The 27,220-nt window shown below is 32.0% G+C and overlaps 1 protein-coding gene across 2 annotated transcripts in view; it reads right to left on the bottom strand.

Moving 5' to 3' along the window:
- Positions 1–4,370: 4,370 nt before the first annotated feature.
- Positions 4,371–27,220, bottom strand: part of LOC105336038 (uncharacterized) — a 34,271-nt gene continuing 11,421 nt past the window's right edge. For both annotated transcript variants that reach the window (XM_066065058.1, XM_066065059.1), the window contains exons 4-14: positions 26,692–26,773; positions 22,975–23,004; positions 18,993–19,013; positions 16,406–17,403; positions 16,235–16,325; positions 15,114–15,167; positions 7,526–7,684; positions 7,176–7,364; positions 6,854–7,027; positions 6,144–6,311; positions 4,371–5,973 (exon numbers count right to left, since the gene is read on the bottom strand). In XM_066065058.1, coding sequence (XP_065921130.1) covers positions 5,663–5,973; positions 6,144–6,311; positions 6,854–7,027; positions 7,176–7,364; positions 7,526–7,684; positions 15,114–15,167; positions 16,235–16,325; positions 16,406–17,403; positions 18,993–19,013; positions 22,975–23,004; positions 26,692–26,773 — 2,277 coding nt within the window. In that variant the 3' untranslated portion in view covers positions 4,371–5,662. The remainder of the gene's footprint in view (positions 5,974–6,143; positions 6,312–6,853; positions 7,028–7,175; positions 7,365–7,525; positions 7,685–15,113; positions 15,168–16,234; positions 16,326–16,405; positions 17,404–18,992; positions 19,014–22,974; positions 23,005–26,691; positions 26,774–27,220) is intronic.

Here is a 27,220-nt window from a genome sequence, read left to right as displayed (position 1 = left end):
TTCCTTTTTCTCTCCAATTTATTACAGAGGTAATTTGCTTTTTCTTTTCTCTAGTAAGTAAATTGTACATATCTTTACATCTTTTTTTGTAAAACGCTTTTAGGGGCATTGGTATATATGGCTGAATCTTTTGCTTTACTTGCGTCATAATACATGTCCCTATATATTAAAAAATTGCATTCCTCAATCCTACATATTCTACATAATTAGTTTTTACATTTAAGTTAGTAATCGATTCAAAAGTTACGAAATTACAATTTGGATCAAAAAGGTTAATAATACAAATCGTTGTTTTAGAAATACAGATGCCTTGTTTATTTTAATTTTTGGATTATACTTTATATGTTCAGATGGAATAAATTCTTTTATAGTTATCTGGCAATCAGTTGTTTTGGTCCAGTTGTGGAGTAATTCTTTCCAGAAACAATTTTGTATCCCTGACTGCAGTCTTGAATGATTGTATTTTTTAAAATTTTGTGTATATCTGACCCCCAGAGATAACTGAATAAAGCTTTATCAGACTTTTGTATTAATTCATGGTTAGGGTTTGGTAAGGTTAAAATCAAATGATTCATTTTGGGTAAAATTAGAGTTTTTATAACAACACTTCTTTCAATTGGAGTGAATTTTGTTGATTTCCATTGTTTAATTGTTTGTTAATTTCCAAAAATTTACTTTCATAGTTAAGTTCTGGCATTTGAAATAAGTTAACTGAAAATTTAATTCCTAGCAGATCAAAAGTTGTATTATTCCAGGTCAGTTTCCATCTCGAATTATAAAAAAACTTTTGAGAATTTTTTTCTGCCTATCCAGACCATTTTTGTTTTCGTAAAGTTAATTCTTAGACCTGAAATACAATACTCGCAAATATATCTAATTCTATAAGAATCCCATTTAAAGATTCTGGTTATCTAGTTGTGACTAGAGATGTATCATCTGCATATTGAGAGATTTTATATTTTTCTCCATCTATTGTTATTTCTATAATACACTGTATCTTTGTTATTTCATATTACAATTTCAAATATTTCAGCACATAATAAATTTAAATAGGGTGAAATTGTGTCACCCTGCCAACAGCCTCTTTGAGGTTTAAAATATTTTGAAGAGAATCTATTTTGTAAGACACATAAATTTATATCATTATAAAATGTTTAACCCCAATCTTTGATAGGTTGACCAAAATTGAATATGTCAAGTGTCTGATAAATAAAATCCCATGATATCAAATCAAAAGCTTGTTTAAAATCATCATTAGCAGACCAGGTATGGAATTTCGTTCTGTATAGTTCATAATGACATATATAATCTAATGTTTTCACATATAAATCTCCCTTTTATAAAACCTGTTTAATTTACTTATTAATATGTCTAGAATTTTTTTAATGCGTTCTGCAATACAACCTGAAGCTATTTCATATATGACATTAAGAGGACTAATAGGGCGCCAATTTTTCTTTTATGTTTTCCATTTTGTGGTATGCAAGTTATAATCCCTAATTGCATTAATTCCTTATAATTATTAACTGCTCTTGTAATAAGAGAGCTTATATATGTCCAGAAACTTGTTCAAAAACTTGAAAAATGCACATGTAAATCCATCAGGACCAGGAGTTTTGTCATTTTCATTTAAAAAAAAAGAATTTCAGACTTGGATAATAGGCCTTCAATACTTTTAAACTCTGTATCGCTCAACTTTGGAAATTCAATTTTCTTTAATTTTGTAATATTTTCCTTTTTGTATAAGTTTTCATAAAACTTGTTTCATCTAAGATTTTAACTGGTCAGATACTTGTTCATCATCCTTAACCACTTGAGATATTTGCATACTTATGTAATTTCTTGCTGCAAGTGAAGTGAAATATTTAGAGGGTTTCTCTCCATCTTTTATCCATTTAATCTTTGCCCTAATACATTGAGCCTGCATCTTTTTCTTTCTAAAAGCCTCAAGCTATGTTCGTTTATCTGTTAGCTCTTCTGTGGAATAATTTATTAAGTTTTGTTCTATATTTGATAATGTAGGGATTGAAAAAAGTTCAATGTCGTTGTCCGAGCAGTATGAGTTATGTACGCTTTTAAAAAATTCATTATCTTTTAAGTTTTTTTCAGTTTACTTTCTATAATACGATACATGTACTTTATATGCGTTTATTTACAAACACGGACATATTAGCAACTATCGAAAGACTCGCGTAACGCAATTTCAAAGGTCGTTTTATGCATCATTTTTTACATTGCATTTAAATCATTAACATAATATCCATTAGAAAATAAGGAATGTTATATTTTACTTCATTCCCGTATAGAATCAAGATTACGATGATTAAATTCTCACATGCCCTGTCGTTAAAATCGGGTATCTATTTTTATTATATCTCATTCAGTTTAGAACTTGGCGACAAACCAAATCTTCAAAGATCCGTAAGATTATAATTATCCTCGTCACTGTCTTTCGAAAATCAAGCTTCTTATGGAAACCTTGCAATATTCTTTTTCCTAGTGAAATCACTGAGTAAATGTGTGGTTTTCAGGTATTTCAGGTGCCAACCTTTTTAAACTTATCTCCTTTCAGTATTTACAGCTATATCCGTTGTAGGAGGGTACGCACCTGATGCCGGGATGGCAAGGGGACGGAAAACGCAACCCCATTTTTTTCTATTCTCTAAATCTTTCTCCGGCATTTTTGACATACAATTTGGTCAATGCACACGCTCTTTCCGAAGAATGTACTGCACTTACATTGCAAAACTTCTAGTACCATTTCTCAAAGTTGTTTTTGAAAGGCAAACGCAGCAGTTTGTGCTGGGCATTATTATTTTTGTCGGTTTTTATTTTGCAAAATTCGTCCCCAGGGCTGGGTTCTCCTGAAAGTTTCTATATAAATTTACTCCTTTGAAAAAAACCCCTATCAAATATTTAAAAATATTTAGGAGCAGGTCGGTGATGTCGTCCGGAAAATCCATCTTCCCTGAAGGCCAATTTTTTGTGTTATTTGCAATAGACCCTTTGCAGGCAATGCTTTTGCTTAAGATGCATGTCATGTATCAGTGATAATAAATTTGATATTTGGTAACTCATTACGGTTTTGCTGATTACCTTATTATTTTTATCTAAAGGCCATTTGTCTATGAGGGGTGGGGTATTCTTTTGCATATTACTGGTGGTGCAGATTATGCCACAGCATTTGACATTGCCTCATGGCGTCTTTTAGCTTTACCAGTTGTAAGACTGGACTTGGTTATAATGTACAAGTGCTTATTTTGACGGTATGTTGTTAATTGTGAACATATATTCCCAGGGTTCATATATTTGCATTTTTATGGATGCTTTACAAGGCTGTTTATTGATTACTCGACTCACTTATTAAGCGGCCATGGTCCGTTCAGCCATTTTAAAGAATATAGTCTGACAGCTTTCTTCTTACTTTAAATACAGGATATATTGGCACTCCCTAATTGTAGCTTTCATCTTTGTTAACATTTTCTACTCAGCCTGGTACTTAATATGTTAGAGGACTATTAATATCCAAAAAAGCAATCAATGATTAAAAGCCGTGGACTTCATGCTACAAGGAATATACATCACATGTTTAAGCCTATTCTTTCTTTTCAACACTAACTACAGCTAACAAGAAGTCATACAATATCGTCGCCATATTACATGTATTTGCGACCTGCTTGTTACATAAGTGTACACCAAAACTCGAATATAAAAAATACGAATATAGCAAACTTACTAAGGAACTTTTATGTATTTCCCGACAAAATTCTATTATAAACCTATAGAAAATTACTGTATATAACGAACACGGTAATAGCGAATTTACCACTATAACGAAGTAATTTTAAGACCCACGCTGCAAAAATTTTGAGGTATTTTATCATCAAATAATAAACATTTTCCATTACAAATTCATTGAAAATATATGAACTTTTCAGATGAATAACAATATAAAATACTGAAATTCATTTTTTTCACAGAAAATGAAAAGGGAAATTGAAAAGAAAGCCTATTTTGACATTTTTTGTAGGTTGTGGTGATATGCGTCAGCGGTTTATATATATTTATATATTCATATTCATATATATATGGTCGCTACCTTCATAACCCGCATAAATAATCAAATAAAGCATTTTATTGCTTATCTTCACATCTTATTTTTTTTTTTTTTTTACAAATTAATAAAATGTATTCAAAATTGCTATTGATAATTGTACTGTCAGATTTCTGCTGATTTATGAAACTATTTCAAGGTGTAATGAGCCACAATAAGCTTAAACTTGCTAAATATTTCCAAAGTATATATATCAAATGATTGTGCTTATTTTATCACTCACTAAGAGTTGACAAATGACAACCATAAAATTTTTTTAACTTCGATTTATTCAGAAATAAACTTTTTAATGATCGTATTTCAATTTTGACCAGAATTACAAAATAACTACAAAATCCGTACAAAGGTCTCTACCAGAAAAAGTTATATGTTAATTAAAAAAAAATGAAAAATGACAATAACAAACTGTTAAAAGTCTCAAAAATCCATATAAAAATTCAAAGCAAATCAAACACGAACCTCTTAAAAGATAGAGGTGGGATCAGGTGCCTTGGAGGAATAAGCATTCCCTGCTAATTAATTTGATTGGAAAATGTTCTTATAATACCGCTATGATTTTAAAAATCATGATTATCTAATTAAAGTTTATTTTGTTGCACAGTCAGTGGCGAAATACTAAGAAATACTAAGCATACAAGTCTTACTATTCACAATATATTAGGACATTTATCAAAACTGAGGGAAAAGTATCCCAATTAAAATGATACGTTTTGCCAACTTGCATTTAGAAATTGATGTTTATCATTTTTATTATTATTGATTTCTATATCAAATCACTCTATTGATATAGTACGCAATGACTCCACCAGCGTAAATATTCATTGTTTTCACGTACATGGGCAAATATGTATATCGCAAATGCAAAATATTTATGTGGCGAGCTACAAAACGTATCCGGTGCCTTCCACATAATTATGTAAGACAGGTGTGGCTGCCAAATATATCATAGGATAGCCATTTTGCTATTTTAAGACAGTGGCAAGATAATTGATTTGGAATTCGGCATTTGCCAGAAACTTTTTTCTCATATTACACCTATCAGGATTGTAGTTGTAATTTAACTTTTCGTGTTTTCAATGCATCTATATACAAAAAGCTTATTGAATAACAATAATTATTTATTTAAAGTATCTATAAAAACATTAATTTAGAAGAATAAGACACGGGACCTAACTTTCGATGACCTGATCGGCTTGGTTGCGGGATGGAAATGGGTTACCAGGGGCGTTATAATTCCTATATACATTTTACAATTTAAAAAAAATGTTAAGAAAATCTCAATAAAAAGCGCAATAATACAAAGCAAGAAAAAATCATCGGATTCAAAACTGCAAAAATGAAAAAAATATCAGATCAATACCGACATATGTGGTGTGGTTTCGTTTCTCACAAAAAATTCTATCTTTAGACCGCATTTACTTTGAAAATTCAAATGACATAGGTGTCAACATGTCTCACTGATTCACATCTTTGATGAAAATAACTATTAAGTATCTTAATTGTCGATGGTGAAATGTCCGTATTTGATATTAAGTGAACCATTCCTTTTCAATTCCGAGCAAATCGTTTTGCAAAATCCACTAATGTCCGTACGAGCATAGAAATGTGATTTTTCAAAATCATCACATCAGCTGCAAGCAAAAGCGAAAAAACAAAGACTATGATGACGACGCCAAACGACCCAATGGACTGAGAAGATGGCCGGTTGTCCTTGACACTTATCTTCTTTCTCAGAGTCGACGACAGCTGCTCCTTGTTGACGATCAGTTCTTTCTTCATCTTTTCGATGATTTTAGAGAGTTCCGAACTTGTGTAATTCTTCTGGACATGTACCATATTACATGGACACGTACAATCAGCTGTCAATAGAAAGTTAATTCAATTGGTAAAAAAAATCAGAAGCTAGAGTAACAAAGACGACCTAAAATCCAAGTCTAATCTTATCGACAAAAAGGTATTGTGGTTTTGAATCATTTCTGAAAAAATGTCTCCAGAAATACTCTTTGATAAAAAAACTCTTTAAACTGACCTATTTTGCAATCCTTCTGAGATTTTTTACCAGGGGCTCTAGTTGTGTAATTATCCGGGCACTGCGTACAATTGATGTGGATCCCCGTTATGTTTTTGTAAAACCCGACAGGACAGGATTCACATTTACGACTTGAAAAATTAAATTGAGACCCCTTTTTGCACTTCTCTGTAAACAAAGCATATAATTAAAGAAAGGAAAATAAAGGGTGTTTTAAAAATAAATAACAATTTTCTACACAATTGTATTAATTTGAACAACCGCATGATTTCTAATCAGAGGACAAATGAAAATACTTGACGTGAAATAATTCATTCCTGTTTCTTTTAAACTAACGATAGTTAGCTTATTTTCATGGTTATTATTCTGAAGTTTGTTTTAGTTTGTGTTCAGTTTACTTATTCATATAACTATTGCTTCAAGTTTTAGAAAAGTAAATGTTACATTGCAAGTTTATTATTGCTATGTTATGTTTACTTGTATTATTAACGTTAAAAATCGTAAAGCGTTCATAATAAATAATAACAAATCGTCTAATGCAAGCAGATTCTTCCATTATACTTAATAGAATTAAAACTTTAAAAACACGTTCTTCTTATCATCATTAAATTAGTTTATCAAATAGCTTTTTAAATTTCATCGTTTATCTTGATTACGACATATATGTAGGAGATTTTGAAAACAAAAATCAATAATGATATCAAGCTTACTAATACAGGTGGTAGAGTTCTTTGAGATTGTGGTATATATTCCTTCACACGCCGAACAATTCCACCTTAACATCTTGTCAAGAGTAACATCGTGGCTGGATGTATTTTTGTATGTTCCAATTTCACAAGGCAGACAGGTGTTATTGGAAAGATAATGTCCAGTCTCACAATGCTCTAACAACAATCATGAGTAAAATTTCACCGACAGAAAAAACGCTATTACATAGAATAGTTGTTTTTTCTCATATTTGTATAATAATCCATAAAAAACACATACTGAAAAAAAACCAGTATTTTATTATAAAAAAGATACAACCCGTACCTATACAGTCGCTGATTTCTGTGGATTTTGTGGAATATGTTGTCAAATTTCCTTGACATTTCTTGCATTCAAACCTGTCTGTTTTATTTAAACTTGTGTTATTGGCTGATACATTTTTATAAAATCCAATTGAGCAGGGCTCACAGGTTTCTTTCGCGGAATTCAGTTTCGTTCCCTCTCCACAGATTGCTTTTAAATTTAAATGAAGGTCACATATAATGATAGAATTAATTATTATGGTTAATAGAAATAAAAAATAATTTACATCTCATCCTAAAAACTATAGAGATACATGCTGAATGAAATTCATAAAATAATTAAGAACAAAATCAATCAATAAAAATACTTACGGATACAATCTTCTGAAGAATTGCTTCTTGTGTAAAATGTTGTTTGATTTTGGGGACAGGACTGACAAAAATCGATCTTTGATGCCTTTTCACGGAATTTGCCATAGTCACAATCTTTGCATACGAAAAGGGGAGATAATTCCTCACCCTCTTTACATCCTTAAATGCATACGATATACTGTTTACATTATTTTAAAATGTATATCTTTTTAAGCAAATATATTTTGAATATCATCAATTAGATTAAATAAAATAATGATGTTTGTGTTAACAAAAGCGTCTTAATATTAACGGACTGCTTGTACCAAAATAAAGATAAAGTTTCCAATCAAAATGTGTTCGGGACAATGAAATATCCTTATTATGAGTTTAAAATACGGTCAATCATATAATGTCACATATTCAGCCACCCAAATATTGATAATAAGAATTATTTCTAAATTTCACATAATATTCTTTTCACTTTAAAATTTATATATTCTTTCTTGTAAGAATTCGGAAGAGTGAACAGTTTATATCCCTATGGTAAAATTATACTTCCTCTTAGTGTATTACAGACAGCAAATTATCAACTAGATGCTGTCATTAGACAGTAATACCCGCACCAAGTGTTTGCCCCTAAATAACACTGTTTTGTAACAGTTTAATTAAAAATGAAGGCCATATGCAAGCTCCGGTAATACATTTTAAAATTATTAATTTTATAACTGAAGGATGAGATCCTTCCCATATGATACCACACATGAGAAGCACTTTATGTGCAATTTGGGGTTGAACTGTTTGCAGTGAATTTTCAGTTAATCAATAATCTTAACATTTCATGACATCAAAAGTATAATGGTCTATATAGTTATTACAAACAAAATTGAAAATTAAATTATGCCCCCTCCCCGTGGCGGTTGCCAGTTTTAGAGTTGCTTCTGTGTGCCTACATGTACACCATCGTGTGCACAGATTTATAGAAGGGGTGATTTTGGGGGTGTCTTCCCACTTAGCCAACATTTTGAAAAAATACAGGTAAAATACAGGTAGATCTGTGTTGGCTAAGTGGGAATGGGGTGCAGGTTGAGAACAAAAGAATTTAATTACAGGTAAGCTAAAGTCTGTTTTCACATTAACAGGGAGGAAAAAATATGTTCACCTTCAGAAGAATAAATATGATTTGAGCTTCTGTCCCAGTATATTTTTTTATTTAATTAACTCCAATGTAATTTTGAATTAAATTATATTAGTTGAGTTAACTAACACTAAGCCTTGAAATGTAATGTAAATATAAAAATCCCGTTTGAAATTATAGCTATGAATCAAATTGGTTTTATTTCATTTTTTTTCTTCTATATTCTATGGTTTCTAAAGTTATATTGAGTATTTTCAATCTACACAATATATGAAATTAACAAAACACAAAAGTGCTAGAAGAAAGAACTCACGTTTTTGATGTTGTATACTTCAAATTTAATAAGATCTGTTGTATGATGATGTATTCTTAATTAGTTGAAAAGATGAAATCCTCCTCTGCCGTTCTGTCTGAAGATAGGCCATTTTGATTTGATTTTATTTTTTAATATTTTTCAACTAACAGTCCATAAAACGGTGACCCATAAAACAGTTAAGAACTTATAATTTTGAGGCTTTTGATTTTGTTAACTAATAACCATAATTTTGCTTATCTTTCTAGTCTATTTTCTTTAAATACTACCGATCGATCTCATTTATAGAATTATACACCCAATTTAAACAGTTTATAATTATTTACTTAAATGTTTTAATCATGCATGTACGTGTATTGGTTAATTCATACAAAAGGTTTAATATAATCATCTTGCAGAGAATTGCTTATCTATATTTTTTTAAAAATATTTTATAGTTATTTTTATCTATTTTTGCTGATATGGGCAAAATAGTGCTTTTTTATATAAACAACATAACAAATTTAAAGAAGATTTCCTAATATTTCATTTGGTATTAAAAGTATATTTTATTAAGTATTACCAGTATTTCTCTAAATAATTTCATGCATCCTATTTTATTTTTTATAAAAATACTAACGTTAATTTGTTTTTTAAACTATTCTCCGGTAATTGATAACAAGTAAATTTACATGTGAAAACAAACTATAGCCCTCTTATCACTCAGGTGTGAAAATCAAAATGTTGGCCAAGTGGGAATTGAGAATTTCAGAATGTTGGCTAAGTGGGAATAAACCATTTTGGGGTAAATATTTAATAAATATCTATACTTTATTGGTTAATTGGAAGTATACATCACAATATGCAGGTGTCCTGCACCACCTTAAAGCTGTTGTTTACCTAATAAAATAGTGCAAGGGGTTTTAAAGAATAGGTCATAAAAATACATGCATGTTACAAATAACTGATCTTTGTCTGAAGTTACGCACACAACACAGGTCTGCAGGTCTCATTAGGAGGTACTAGTTTTACCCAGCTCTTCGATTAGATGGTGTCACATGTATACATACATGTATGTGTTAAAGGATAAGTTAAGATCAGCTAAAAGAATTCATTATTGTGCTTTAATTGGATTATCATTATGATGTTGACCAATATAGATAAGCATAATACATGTAGTAGCAGTAGCACAATATAATGAGATGCCAGCACACATAAGTTTTACTTTCACTTTCTAAATGTATCTTACTTTGACAGCATACTGTATCATCATCTTTTAATATTTAAATAAGCTTATCATTGTAACCTATCCTATCGCATTTGTAAAGTTTCTGTCATTTTAATTGCAAAAGTTTTTTTTTTTATTTGTCAGACTTACACTATTCAGTTGACCCCATATTGACCCTGTATAAACAATTTCGGAAAAAATTTGTGTATTACATGTAAGTAAGTGTAGACACTTATCATTTTTATATGAGTTATAATAGGAAGGAAGGAGTATTTCTTTCTTAATGTATTATAATGCATCAAATACAATGTAGGTCATGACCTTATGGGACTGTTCTGACCCCACGAAACAGGCAAATATGGTGTAAAGTACATTAATGACCCCCAGGTGTTGTCTTTAATCCCCCCTTTTATGAAATAGGAAATGATGATACATTGTATATTTTGTTAACTTCTGAGATCCCCATCCCTAAACCATATAATTTATTCTTGCTCTTTGTGTCATTGCGCGTCAAATTGTATATAGGTATTGCCCCCTTGGAGAAACTCTGACATTTTAGAACTAGAAATAATAACGTATTTTATCTTATTCATATGTAGTGTTTGATCCATATAGGCAATTCCTAGCCTAATGATGACACTGCTTTGTTTCGGAGACTTTACAATTGCCTAAAATAGGCGAATACACATGGTATAACATTTTGTTTATAAATCTTAAAAATTGAATTATGCAATTTCCAAAATGTTAATGTGCATCAGGAGAGAAAAAACAAACAAGAAATGATTTAAAATTTGCTACTGTACACATGTGAGAATGTATTAAAAAGACTGATTCTTTAGAACCAGGTTAGATGGGGGGTGGATGTGGAGTATTATAAACATTTATAATTTTAATTATTTATTGTTATTAATTTTAACTTGTCAATGAATATTAGTTATTGATCCCAAGGTAGAAATATGTCCTCTGATCATATCTCAATAGACCATCTGTCAAGTATGCAAGGTGTAATGTAATGTTTGTAAAGAATAACATTTTTTACCAGTTTATAAAAGTTTTAAGACACCCAAATTATATTTTGATTTTAATAAATCATTCGACAATTAAGGGGGGGGGACAGTTTATATTTGAGTTTGTTTAAGGGTGGGAGTTCCCAGTCATATATTTGACAATTTTTAATGTAATTTAAAATAAAACTAAGCCATACTACAGTCGTGAACATGAATAGTATAGAACAAAACACAAACTAATACATGTATATATACATAGGAAGTATTACAAAACATAGATGATTGATCTATATCTGGGTTCTTAAATTGAATCATATATCATGTAGTTTCTTTGCTCAAGGCATTTCAGATGGTATGTAGGTCATGATCCCAAGTGCCCTTCCTGAAATTATCAAATATCATAAAAACCATTGAGATCCCCACCTTAATCCAAAGACATTATTCCTCCTTAGGTCATGACCCGGCCTAAGGGGTCAGGATTATCCTGACCCCCTTGGAATCAGAAATTGTCAATTATCTTTAGATTATTGATGTTTGATAATCATATCTCTATTTAATCTTTATTATTAAGCCTCCCGAATGAAATTTGGAGACTTATTGTTTTGTACGGTTCTTAATACATGTATTATTATTCTTTGTCTTCTTCTTTCCCGCTCTGAACTTGTTTCTCAGAGATGTCTGAACAAAATTGTACAAAACTCTAGGATATGATAGGCCTGCACATCTAGTTGTGCATCCTGGTTTGGTTTTTTTCTCATTTTGGGTTAGACAACCACTTTTCGGGGGAGGGGGGGGGGTCAAAACGGTGTGGGGTCTAACATTGAACCTTGTAGGAAGAATTAATAAGTAGACTCTATTGTAAATGGTAACTTTCAAACGGACAAAGATGATAATATAGGGTTTTCATAATCATATATTGACTGTTACTGGCAATATATAGGGTTTATTTTATTTGACCCCTGGGGTCATCCCTACCCCTCAGGAATTTGAAATTACCATATATCTCAGAAACTGTTATAATCATGATCCCTAAATCATATATATTCATGATTCTGAGGTCAAGGAGCATCAAAGTTTTGTAGGTCATGGGCCCTGTGGGTGGTCCTGACCCCCTCGAACAGCAAGTCCCTTAATATCTTCAAAACGGTTGAGATCCCCACTCTTAAACCATATATATTCTTGTTCCTTGTGTCAAGGGGGATCAAACAGTATGTAGGTCATGGGCCCCGGGGGTGGTCGTGATCCTCCTCAAACAGGAAGTGCACGAATATCTCGAAAACGGTTGAGATCCCCACCCCTTAACCATATATTCTTGTTCCTTAATTAAAGGGCATCAAAAGGTATGTAGGTAATGGGCCTCAGGGTTAAATTTAATTTTTCAAAACCGTAATGCACATCTGTAGAAAAGTCCCTATCATATCCCAAGATATGATGTGTCTATCCATTAAAGCATAAGACGAGCTCTTGGATCTATGGTTTTTTTTTAGTGATAAACGTCAATTTTTTGCTACTAATTATTTGACTCCCTGGATGAAATTTAAATTTTTAAAACCTTACTGCACATCTCTAGGACAGTCCCTATCATATCCCAAGATATGACGTGTCTATCCATTAAATCATAAGAGGAGTTCTAGGATCTATGGGTTTTTTAAAGTGATAAACGTCAATTTTCTGCTACTATTTTACTCCCTGGACGAAATTTAAATTTTTAAAACCTTATTGCACATTGATAGGACAGCCTCAATTATATCCCAAGAGATGACGGAGCTACTTCATAAGTTGTAAGATGAGTTCTAGGAACCATACTTTTTTGGCAAAAAAACGTCATTTTTTGTTGCCCACTGATCCCCTTAATATATAAAAAAAAATTATTATTATTCTTTCCCGCTCTGAACTTGTTTCTCAGAGATTTCTGAACAAAATTGTACAAAACTCTAGGATATGATAGGCCTGCACATCTAGTTGTGCATCCTGGTTTGGTTTTTTCTCATTTTGTGTTAGACAACCACTTTTCGGGGGAGGGGGGGGGGTCAAAACGGTGTGGGGTCTAACATTGAACCTTGTAGGAAGAATTAATAAGTAGACTCTATTGTAAATGGTAACTTTCAAACGGACAAAGATGATAATATAGGGTTTTCATAATCATATATTGACTGTTACTGGCAATATATAGGGTTTATTTTATTTGATCCCTGGGGTCATCCCTACCCCTCAGGAATTTGAAATTACCATATATCTCAGAAACTGTTATAATCATGACCCATTTTCATATATATTCATGATTCTGAGGTCAAGGAGCATCAAAGTTTTGTAGGTCATGGGCCCTGTGGGTGGTCCTGACCCCCTCGAACAGCAAGTCCCTTAATATCTTCAAAACGGTTGAGATCCCCACTCTTAAACCATATATATTCTTGTTCCTTGTGTCAAGGGGCATCAAACAGTATGTAGGTCATGGGCCCCGGGGGTGGTCGTGATCCTCCTCAAACAGGAAGTGCACGAATATCTCGAAAACGGTTGAGATCCCCACCCCTTAACCATATATATTCTTGATCCTTAATTAAAGGGCATCAAAAGGTATGTAGGTAATGGGCCTCAGGGTTAAATTTAATTTTTCAAAACCGTAATGCACATCTGTAGAAAAGTCCCTATCATATCCCAAGATATGATGTGTCTATCCATTAAATCATAAGACGAGCTCTTGGAAAACGGTTGAGATCCCCACCCCTTAACCATATATTCTTGTTCCTTAATTAAAGGGCATCAAAAGGTATGTAGGTAATGGGCCTCAGGGTTAAATTTAATTTTTCAAAACCGTAATGCACATCTGTAGAAAAGTCCCTATCATATCCCAAGATATGATGTGTCTATCCATTAAAGCATAAGACGAGCTCTTGGATCTATGGGTTTTTTTTAGTGATAAACGTCAATTTTTTGCTACTAATTATTTGACTCCCTGGATGAAATTTAAATTTTTAAAACCTTACTGCACATCTCTAGGACAGTCCTTATCATATCCCAAGATATGACGTGTCTATCCATTAAATCATAAGAGGAGTTCTAGGATCTATGGGTTTTTTTTTTAGTGATAAACGTCAATTTTCTGCTACTATTTTACTCCCTGGACGAAATTTAAATTTTTAAAACCTTATTGCACATCGATAGGACAGCCTCAATTATATCCCAAGAGATGACGGAGCTACTTCATAAGTTGTAAGATGAGTTATAGGAACCATACTTTTTTGGCCAAAAAACGTCATTTTTTGTTGCCCACTGATCCCCTTAATATAAAAAAAAAAATTATGGAACCAGATCACACTTCAATATGACACCCCCAATCATATTCTAGAAGATCATTTGGCTACTGATAAAAAAAGAATGACGTTTTTGAATCCAGTTTTTTGTTTAAAAAAAAACCAAAAAAAAAAACCTCATTTTTCAGCCATTGAATGACCCCGCGGACAAAATTGAAAATTCCGAAACCTTATTGCGCATCTATAGGATACCCTTAAACATATTCCAAGAAATGATTTGTCTACTGTTTAAAATGTTGGAGGAGTTCGAGGTTTTTTTGTGAAAAAACGTCATTTTTTACCAATTATTTGACCCCAAGGACTAAAGAGAATTTTTGAAACCTTTTTACAAAACAACATGATACCCCAAATCAAACTCAAACTCCAAGCGTTCAGTTTGCTGGTTTATAAGATGTAATAGCAGTTTGAGAAAGTAAAACGTGACAGACGGACGGACGGACGGACGGACGGACGGAACAGGGTAACGACAATATACCCGAACTTTCTTTAGAAAGTGCGGGTATAACAATAAAAACTTAAAGTATATATTTTTTTACAATTCATCAAACAAAACTATCAAAAATATAAAAATTGTTAACAGCAGTAGATAAATTTGTTTTAAAACCTAATATGAAAAGATTAAATAATTTCAACCTTTGCAATCTTCATTTATGGACCCGTCTAGATCAATGTCACTGATATTGTAATCTGAAAAATAAAATTGTATGGTCAGAAACTCATATCCAGAACCGTTTAAATTTAACAATAATGAAAGTGTGATGTCGTGTATAGAGAGGATAAAATGGCAGCGTTGAGATTTGCTCCAACCTCTGAGGGAAGGGAGAAAACGTTTAAAATTAAACAGTAACAACACATTAGAAAAGAGCAATAGCGCAGCAAAGATTTTTAAAGACTATTTGAAAGTTAAGAATGAGATTTCTTTAAGAAATATACGTTGTTAAATAAAACGAGATGTAAGCCATTTTTATACATGAACCTTTAAAATCATCGCTTCTTGTAACATACAATGTAAATGTCCTCGGTAAAGCAAAGCACTTACTAGGTTTGTTACTGACTGACCATGAAAATTTGTTTTCATTGGATTAAACATGGCACGTGATTGCCTCATATATCTCTATGTAGGTTCTTTGAGGATTAATATTAGGCAATATGGCCGTAATTGGCCGCCGCCTCACCTACTCATCTCGATATTTCATATCATTTAACACAGAAATCGTGTTCAGTAAGTCATTAAAATATTTAGAGTAGTGGCCCTTTGGAATTATTTTTATATTAGAGTAGTTGCCCTTTGAATATTGAGGTCACATTGTTGTGTCTGGAGTAGAACAAAATGGCAGCGTATAAATTTGCTGAAATCTCTGCAGAGGTTTAAAATTGAATAGCAACAAAACATTGTAAGTAATATGGGTGAAGCAAAGATTTTTTAAGCGTATTTGAAAGGTGATATTGATAATTTTGAAGAGTTTAAATGAGTTTAATTGGACGAGATGTAAGGCATCTTGTACATGGCTTTGCGTAGATCACCGCTACGCGCTTTTTGTGAATGAATATGTCGCTTGATAGTCCTCGGGAAAACAATACACTTATTAGGTTAGTTACTGACTCACTACGGAAATATATTGGGTTGATCAATCTCATAGACGGCTCGGCTTCGCCTCGCCATCTATGAGATTGATCAACCCAATATATTTCCGTAGTGAGTCAGTAACTAACCAAATAAGTAATAATATCGTAATTCGAGCTATGCGTTTTACCTTGCCACAAAAACCCACAGTATTCTTCGTCCACCAGTCCATCTCCATCATTGTCTATACCGTCGCCGGGTATCTGTTCAGTCACTGTTGGCTATGGAAAATAAAAGGATACATATAAGTAGTGTATTTTAACTTCTGTGATTTTTATTGAAGAGATCAAATTAGACTTACTAATTCCCTCCTGTATAAACGGAAAGGTTGTGGCTGAGTGTAGTCGCTCAAAGAAAGGCATTCATCTTCAGAATGGTTGGATGACGTCATGTTGCTATTTAAAACAAGATTCGCAGCGGGAACATAAATGATATTGTGATTGCTTGGAGAGGAAGGTGTTTCAATCCAAGCTAATACAAGGATTGGTTTGTTTGCCTTTATAGACAGAAAAGAGCTCGAGTTGTTCATCTTGTATCTTTGAAAGCTACCTCCAGTTTCGAGTAATACATGTTCGGTGTAATTATCTGGATCGATTTCGGATATATTCAGACTTGTACTATAATCCAACGAAACCATTTCAATTTCTTTAGTCTGATTGTCGTTCTTGCAGATTTTATAATCGGTCCCGGAAGAAGGCAAAATATAATTTACCAGATAGTTATCATCAAAACCCTGAACACACACAACTGAAATCACATGACTGGCTACAATAGAGACGGGACTGTTCTGCATTGTCCAGTTGATCCTAGTTGTTGTGAGACGTGGTATGTTTTCATGGGAAATGTTTAGCATTGGTAATGCAAACGATGTGTTGTCAAAAATTGTAACTACATCACACTGGATGTGGTTTTCATTTTCGTTTTCGGATTTGACAGGCATGATCAAAACATACTGAGTCTGAAGAATATTAACTGGAGGAACAATGAAGCTGTTAGAGCATGTTTTGTTTAAGTTGTAACAGCTACATATTAACGATACATTATTACTCTCGATATTCGCAATTACGAGCCGTTCTAATTCTGTTGACAATGTCGAGTCGGTAATATTTCGATCAATTATAAAATCATTGTTGTTTATTTGTATAGTCGTCAAATTCCAGACAACAGTTCCAGCATTCATTAGTTTAGAATAAATTTCAACTTCTGTCGGCAACGTTCCAGAAAAAATTTCCGCCGAACATTTTACAGTCACTCTGTCTAATGGTAAAACAAACATTGATCCAAGTGTATCTGAGAAACCTAAAATACAAAATAACTATAACATAATAAATGACAGAAGGAAAAAATAAGAAATGCATGCATATCAAATGATCACTAAAATCCGCTTGGTATAGTTAATGTTGAAAATCATTTATCCCATAAGATTTTTAAATGATCATTTTTGAATTAAATTGTTAAAAATTGGCTTTTACATCGAAATGTTTTATTTTGTTTTAAAATTTAGGAGATTGTAAGCTCCCCACAGATGGCCATCTAAAAATGGGGGCTACAACATATATGTAGTTTTATTTCAGGATCAACACTGCTTTCAAGTACTTGCAACACTTTGATTAAAGGACAAGGCTTAATAAAATGACAATGGTTTTTAAATCAATGGTAACAGCACAGTACAGTCATGGCAAAACATATTCAAGTCAAAGCATAAATTGTATTGTATCAATTTTGGTCTAGGCGTCAACCTAGGGCAAGGGCAAAAAAGGGGCGTGGCAGGATACCATAAATTTACTACGGAATAATATATTTAGGTGTCCAGTGTGTTGGGAGATAATTATGTGGTGCGCAAATCTCACCAATAGCTGGTGGTGCCGGTAGCACTTGATAGGGAGGCTTGGGATAATGATTTGAATATTTGGCGCTCGTGAACTCGTCACAAATTATCTGCCATATAATGGCAAAGCACTCATATATATAACCTTCGGATCTGATCATGTCGTATCATTTTACCAATTAAATAAATGTACGGTGACGCTTGACCAATCAAAACGATGTACGGTACCGCACACACTGAGCTGTCAAACAGTGTCGTACAAAACTACCGTACACCGCGCAAAGTTAACCTTTAAAAGAAATACGACATGAAAATAAACATCGGAATAACTTAAAACATTTGTGGTGGATGTTTTCGTAACCTGTAAGTAACAATAACTTGTAAATCCTTTGCTTTATTCAACGAAGAAATGAGAGATCGTCTAGCAGACGCTGTCCTATATATTAACCTCGCCATAATAGAGGGAATACTTATAAAATAACGTATGATGTCTAGATCTTAGTAAACTAAGTATAAATTATGAAAACATGAATTTAAAGGTAGTTTATAAACTATAAAAACATCGCTAGTAACGAAATAATCTTAATAGTTCAAAATACGAAACGGCGGCTATTTCAATACACTCGAGGAAAAGCTTGCAGCGGGATGTAAACAATCTACCCAGCTCCAGGAATCCAGTACTCCTGCAGGTGTAGTAGACAATGAATTGCACAAAATAAAGAATATACAATCAACATGCATAGTTTCCTTGCATATATTATTAAATTCACTATGTTCAGAATAAATATGCAAACTGGGAAAAAGAAAAGTACACATGTGCTAAAAATAGATTTTAGCAGAGACGGTAAACATTCAAGAGAATTAAACCCTGAATAAACTGTATTAGGTATAAAGTGATGTACAATTTATAAAATCCACCCATTTAACCCCTTATTAATAAGACCAATAATCAATTAATGTAAAAATGATAAATTCATAATTATTCCTATCTCAGGTCATTACAAGATGTTTCAAGTAACAATAAATGCAAATCCATTTAACATCAACTGTAATATCTTACCTATCTTGCAATCTTTGTTTCCTGAAGAAAATAAAATTGAACTGTTTCATTAGTTAGGTTTTATATCCATAATGATCAATACAAATTGAGTTCAGTTTTGTTAATTTTTTTCCGATTGAAACAAAATATGCATGAAAAGTAAGTGGATGCAGGTTGATACCAAACACAATATCAACAGCAATATGACAAATCCATGTTGCAAAACAATCACTCATTTAGCTGTTTGTAACAATATTCTAATAAATATTCTGTTCATCGCTATGAATGAAGACAAAAGGAACTAGACACGATCTCGTTGCGAGCAACGAGGAGGTCTTCCGTCCGATTTTAGAATTTGAGATATATACGTTCGATCTTGATTTTGCAATTTAACAGCTAAACATGATTTAGAATAGAAAAACAGGGACTACATTCTAAGGGCCAGATACTATTTTGTTTCAGGGATAAGAGCTTTGTTCAACAAATGTTTTGAAATTCGTCACCGTTCAACAGATATCTGACAAAAAAAAGTTTTAGGGGCCAATCCCTTATCTCCTTATTGGAGCCGCTGAACCAAATTTTGAAGGTTGCATTTTGTAAAGTACATCATTTTGAGCATCTTTTCTTCTATATACTGCTTTAAAAATTTTTTACTTTTTGAGATATAGCTGGTTATAGTTTATGGACTCTTGACCCTAAAATATCATTATTACATAACATATGAATAAATCATTACATTCGTTGGATACAGAACTGTGAAATAAACATATTTGCTTTTATAGCCTTTCATTGAATTTCCCTCAGTAAAGAGCTACAGATGAAAGATTTTAGAGCCCTTAAGTTCCCTAATTTTAGGGGCCAGCCCCTTTTTGATATCAAATAAAAGGTCATTTAAATCTGAACACATTTTGTTCAACAACTGTTTAGAAATTCGTTACCTTTTTTGAGATAAATGGGAAAGAACATTTTAGGGGCTGATCCCTTAACTTCTTATAGGGACCGTTTAACGAAATTTTGAAAATTGTATATGATTTAATACATCATTTTGAGCATCTTTTCTTCTATACTGCATTTCAAAATATTTTTCCTTTCTGAGATATATGTGATCAAAATTCTGGACTTTTGGCCCCTAAAAACCCCTAATTACGTAACACATGATAAAATCATTACATTGCTTGGATACATAACTGTGAGATAAACATATTTGTTTCTATAACCGTTCACAAAATATCCCTCAGTAAAGGGCTACAAATAAAAGACTTTAGAGCCCTTTGGACCCCTAATTTTAGGGGCCAGCCCCTTTTTTCGATATCAAATGAAAGGTCTTGTAAATATAAACTTTTTTTGCATTACATGTGTTAACAAAATATTTTTTAGAAAAGAGATAAACCAAGAAAACCATGAAAAATTTGGACGTTTTTTTAGTCTCAATTTTCGGGACCAGGCGAGCTTTAACGCCTTTTGAGCATGACAAATTTGAATGCCAAATTGCACATCTACAATCTCTTGTCTACAATCTCTGGAAGTTTGAACTCAATATCTTTTACCGTTTAGGAGGAAATCCCTGGCCAAGCCGACCCTCTGAAAATCACTAAAACGTCATTTTCTCAAGAACGGAAATGACGTCATCAAAATAAAAAATTGTATATTAAGTTCGGACTAATACCAATTAGATCTGAGAGTTTCACGAAAATCGGTTCAGCCATTTCCGAGAAATCGCCTGCACAAATTTTGTAAGAAAAAAAAAATAATAATAATAGGGAAAAAGAAACCGAACGAAAACAATAAGGTCTTCCGTTGGAAAACGGAAGACCTTAATAAATCTAAAAAACATGTTATCTTTCACAAAGTCTGAAGTGGGCCGATAGTTTAATCTCAATAATTCGTTTTTTGCAATTATACAAACATTCTTAACGCATTTACATACGTTGAACTAATTATGAATTGAAATTATTTTTACCAACACTAAATTGCCAACCAATGATGTATAACAAGCTTCCCAAGAGTTTAATTGCATTCAGTGTCGAAAAACTTTGAACATGAGACCGTCAGACTCCAAATGAATAACTTTGGCAAATTACACATTTGTCAATATTATAGGGACTCTCTTATCCCAACATTAACGATACGGTCAATGTGCTTGTTCCTTTCAGATATAAGTAATGTTGATTTTTAATCAATTGAATAATTCCTTGCCACTATGGGTTCTTTTATGATATTTAAAGAAAATAGTTTTTTAGGAAAATGAAATGGAAAATTGTAAACGTTTATCAAGTGTGTCTATTGTTGAAATATTCATGCACAATAAAAATAAAAACTATGAAAAAAGGAATTTTTAAAAATTGTTTTGATTTTTTTCTGAATAGGTTGGACAACCGACCACTCTCTCATAAGAAGTTTGTAAATTTCAAATACACACATTCGTTATCAAATTTTTGTTATTGATAAAATTGGTTTTAGAAATTTTTTCAGTGATGAGGTTTTAGGGGCTGGGGAGTTAACTCTTTTCAGCGATGAGGTTTTAGGGGCTGGGGAGTTAACTCTATGAGTTCTTAACGGATAAACTATCATTCAATAGAATTAAGTATGTCTGTCTAGTATCTCTAAAAATATGATGAACATAGATATGGACCCCATCAATACATATTTATTTAACGAATCAAAAATACATTTTGACTTTAAATCATGACCCATAATGCTTATTAAAATCATTACTTTTATACCTTCTAAAAACTACATGTATGTGAGAAATTTAATATTGAAAATAGTTCAAGTCAAAAGCTACAATTAAACGCTAGTAAGATACAAGTGTCAAATAAGTGCCAATTTTCCGCGATATATATTGTTTGGGTGTCAAGTTCAGTCGTACATGGACCATCTCTAGCTCATTAGCTCATTCACATGTCATCTCGTATATAAAAAGTTTTCAAAAATTTTGCTCGCACACAAGGCATTTTAAAGGCTTGTGGGAATTTATTGTGGAATCCTCTGGGAAATTCACATGAAAACGGATAATATGTTTTTAAGCAAATGTCATTTGCAAAAATCTTTCACGATTTATGAAATCCTATAATTATCTGCTCGCGAAAGTCAAGAGTTACCCCCTGACATGGGGTGATATAACGATATAACCTTTGTTTTAGGTAACACGCAACTAATTATTTCCTCAAGAGTAGACAATTGGCATTAAATTAAGGTAGTACAAGACACCTGAATGTTTGTTGTCACAATGCATGTATTGTGCTAATAAATTTTGGATTAAGGTTTTACATGTATATATATTTACAAGATTCAAACGATTAAGATAATAATGATATTGTTGATATAATTAATCTATCATTGTTTTGATCTGTTTAATAAATATAATTCATTTAACGATATCTATAACATGTATGTCCTGTATTTAACTTAAATTAATATTCCTGTCAATAAAAGTTTTATAAAAGAAAAATTATAAATACATTAGGAAACTGTGCCATTGGTGTAAAACATGTTTAAATATATATATAAAAAAATACGTGTAATTTTTTGCATGCAACTTGACATATTCAAGGTTTGTATACGACTTTTTGAGTACCAGATGACATGTCTACGAAATGGTCTGCATACGACTTGACTATAAATCTGGTAGGGCACTATCCCAAGATGTAGTGGCTAAGCACTATTTTATCAGTCTACAGAACCATATTACAATTTGCCCAATGTACCTATCAATACATCAAAATGCAAAACAAATATACTCATAAGGGAAACAAACTGAAAACTGAAATAAATGATAAAAAAGTTTCATTGAAATTATTAATATATGAATTGATCTTTTGAGCGTTTAAAGCAATTTAGTCACATATTTTTCAAACCACCAAAAATAACAAATATAAAAATAAATTAAGAAAGTTAAAGGTATATTTTGCTTATAAGTCCGAAAAAATAAGCAACTAAAACAGTATAGCTTCATGCTGAGCAAAAGGAAATTTATTGATGCATCATAATATTGAAAACTTACCGGTTCCATTTAGATTTGTGAACGATGAAACTGTTTCAAAAGAAGAAGAAAATTAAAGATACAACGAAATGGATTATGTTGTTTTATAAACAAATATTCGCTTTATATGAATTATACATGTACATGTATTTATTTATTGATTTCATTTTTGAGGTGCGATTTAACATTACCATTTAATATAAAGATAATCACGTCTTCTATTTTGTAAGAGATATGATTTGTCAGATTGTTTAACCACTAACAAGATCAACTTTCATTTATATTGAATATCAGTCAATGTGTCAAATCTAAGTCTTAAATATACTGATAATATAAAATACATTAAAATTGGATAAGCATGCTCTAAGGTTCTTTACCCAGAGTTCCATATTCCAAATAAAATAATTGTCTACAGGATATAATTGAATTACTTTATTTCATTTAATAGTGTTTAAAGAAAAAATACATGTAAAAGGGTCTGATGAGTTGTCGTTATCGGCTACTTAAAGTGGCGTGCGTGAATGTTATATGAAATACAAATGACAATGCTTGCTTTTTGATCTTTTAAGTGCTTTAACCATATTCAAGAACAAATTGAACTGACCAGGACAATATAGTTCTAACTTTACAAATTTTTCAAATTTGTTTTAAGTTTTCTATCAATATTAATGAATGGACTTGGAAAAGAATTGGATAAATACTTTTTTTTGACCATAAGCAAAGAAATTCTATTTTGTTTGTTTCATTTGATCACATGTAAAACAAATAATCATCACTAACTAACTTTGTGTGTAATGACACTTTTTGAATAACAAAACATTGATTTGTAACACAGATGTTCATGTATGTATTGGTTCATATTAGAGATAAAGGGTGCTTTCCATTTAACTGGCATCGCCGGTTATGCCGGTGTTGCCTTCGTTGTCGATTGCTGGGACGCGCATCGCCGGCGAGCGATTGTGGCAACGCAATATACCGTTGCCGGTTAGGAAACAATATGGCGTCGAGGTTATTATGTTTTACAAAACCAGTATTTCAAAAACTACAATTTGTCCTACTACATTGAAATACATTAAAACTGCCAAATTTTCTGGATCAAATTTTAAGATTAGTATCAGTTTTAACGAGGCCGGGTCTAATTTGTTCTGCCCTAGATTTTTGGATGAAACTTTTTACATGAATTTCTACTGATATAATTATTATTTTAAGATTTAAAAATAAGACATTTACCACACCGTTTGTTTAGGGGGTCATCTCAAAGTTTGTTAATCTTTAACATAGGACCCTATGGGATTTTGCTTGAAATGTATCAATTTTGCATATCTTTTACATTTTTTCAAAACTTCTGCACTAGGGATTTCTTTTTCTGATCTACATATTAAAGTTATTGCTAAAAGGCATCAAATGGTCAAATAAAAAAAACCTTTTACCTCCTGGTTTGTTCCAGGGGTCTTATCAAAGTTGATTTTTGTATACCCAATTCCCCAGATTCGTCAGATAATGGCTATTTTTATTTGACAAAGGCGGAAAAGGTGATCTATATAGTATTATTAAAACATTCAGACATATTTAAGTAATAAAAAAATATATAACATCACATATTAAGGGTCATTATTATAAAATACATGGTTACTGTCTTGAAATATATGAATTCAGCTATATAAAGGCGGGTTAAGAAAACTTGACAGAGGGCTAGGCTTGCTGAGCCTTCTTCACATTTTCAACCCGAGCCCAAATATAGCTTATACTTCGAGACATTTATGTTTATTCCACAATATAACATTATTTTTACGCATCAAACGAGATATTTTCAACAATTTTCGCTGAATATCTGCAGTTGAAACTATCACGCCATGGCGTCAACCAAGCAAAAAGATGACGTCACAATACAATTAAACGCTGCGCGAAAGCGTGCGTACTCGTTCTGTACTCGGCCTCGTTAAGCTGCAGTCGTCCTATTTGGAGCATTGTGACGTTGCCAACCGTTCCATTAACGTCACCGTTTCCCGATAACGTCGCCGGCGAGGCAACGTTAATGGAAAGCGCCGATAGTAATATTATGCAAGTGCATGTATTCTTATATATTCGTTTGTTCTTACAGGACAGATTTAAGCATATCATACAGATATAGGTGCATTAATTACTTATACAAGGCAATATAAATTATAAAGGTCTAGTTATTTATACAGATATATATATGTTTTACATACTAGTATAAGTTTTTATACAGGTATATGTAATGTTTAAAATACAGGTTTTGGTATGATATACAGGTACATGCATTTTTACAAGTATCCGTACATTACACATGTATAGTTCATCATACAGATTTAGGTTTTTTATATAGGTAAAGTATATTATACAAATTCAGGTATATTATACTATATATACATATAATACAGGCATATTATATAGGCATATAAATTTAACATGTATTTGTAAATATACTTCAATAGGTACAGTAATTGTACAGGTAACGGTATATTGAGGAAATAAGGTATTATTTTTTGATATACATGGTATGTCGGAATATAAATGCGGGTTGTCACGTGATCAAATCTCATAACGCCCAATAGAAAATTTGATCCGTATTTTTATCCCCATAAACATCCAAAAATGATACCTGATTTCTGATATTTACGTTTTTTTCAATTTTATGATGAAAACAATGCTCCATACTCTCATTTTTGTGATGACCTAGAAAGCCCCTTCGATTAACATGACGTTATAAAAAAAGGTTAACAATGTTGCAAGTATTTGATTATCATAGATAAATAAATATGACACAACTTTTGACAAGAAACAGTAGAGAAATTTCACTTATACAATTGAGAAAAATAAGATTGAGTTTTCGCGGATTGGTACCACCTCCGTTGAACATACTTGCCAACCTCCAACATGTGAAAATCTGGTCATGACCAGATTTGGAAAGTAAAAAATTGAAGTAGCAGAGCATTTGGAAATTTGAAAACGAGGCGATTGAAAGCCGAGTTTGAGTCTACTTAAACATTTTTAGAGGAAATGCTAATGCTCGATCAGATTTAAGAGCACAATAATTTTCCTCGGATATTATATTTATAGGGACAAGCTAATCTAAGTTCTTTAATGGAAAAAAACGAACAGAGAAGCAGAAGTAGTTAAATTTGACCGTGAATGGACTAGCCTGAAAGGTCTGTGATATTGCGTTTGCGATTTTGATTTAGACTTGTTATAAAAGCTAGAAATAAACAATAACTGATTTTAACTACCTTGAAAAATTGTCATTGTAATTTTTACGAACGCTTTGTTACGATGTCGGCCCCAAAACACGATTTTACGTGAATCGTGATCATTTATCCCCGCAGTTGGGTCTAATATGTACGTTAACGGTTAGGCCTATTTGTTTTTTAAAAACAATTGAATGAATAAAACTTTGTATAACTAAATACATTTATTTTTTTCTTTACACTTAAATTATGTTTTCATTAGGATATCAGGTGTGTTTTAGCGTAAGTCGGTTATACTGGTATGTATACAGTTATAGATATATCATACACTATCAGGTATACATGTAGTAAATTATTAAAATTCATATATATTACATAAATAGGTGTAGGTATTTACATGTATACAATGTATGTATACATGTGTAGGTACATGTATATCATTCTGGTATATGTTTATTCTACAGGTATAGGTATATTACACAGGTATAAATATATATACAGTTACAGGTAGTTAGCAAATAGTTGTACTTACAGCAGTCGTCTTCATCGATCATTTCATTTTGATTATTATCTTTGCCATCGCCAGGTTCCATTATGGGCCATTCGGGCTCTGTCTGAAGGTTATTTATAGGAGATATAATCATGCTTTAATCATTGTCTGCCAAAAATAAAATTTGTAAATTAGCATGACCGATAAGTGCTACATGTAACTAAAGTCTGACCCAGGTTGCCGTTTCGATCATTTTTAGCTGGCTTTCCGATACCTCTCAGTGAAGTTATATGACAAACATTCCCAGATTTTATCTTTTTATACGTTCTCTTGTTATACCCAAAGATAATGACACAAGCGAAAATATATTTTTCAGGGGATCTTGAATGGAAAAACTGACATTTTTTGCAACATATCTTTATATATTTCCAAATTTTGTAATCTTTGGCTTTGAATGGAAACCCGGGATGATGGTGTGGGTGCTCCACAACAGAATGACCTGATATTTTTATTCAAGTGAATGAATGTGTATGTAATTTAGACACAAATGTTTTTATGAATCAGTATTTTA

The sequence above is a fragment of the Magallana gigas genome, chromosome 7 (assembly GCF_963853765.1).
Source record: "Magallana gigas chromosome 7, xbMagGiga1.1, whole genome shotgun sequence".
NCBI lineage: Eukaryota > Metazoa > Mollusca > Bivalvia > Ostreida > Ostreidae > Magallana > Magallana gigas.
Note: the sequence above shows the minus strand (reverse complement) of the source record. Positions and strands in the feature narration are given on the sequence as shown.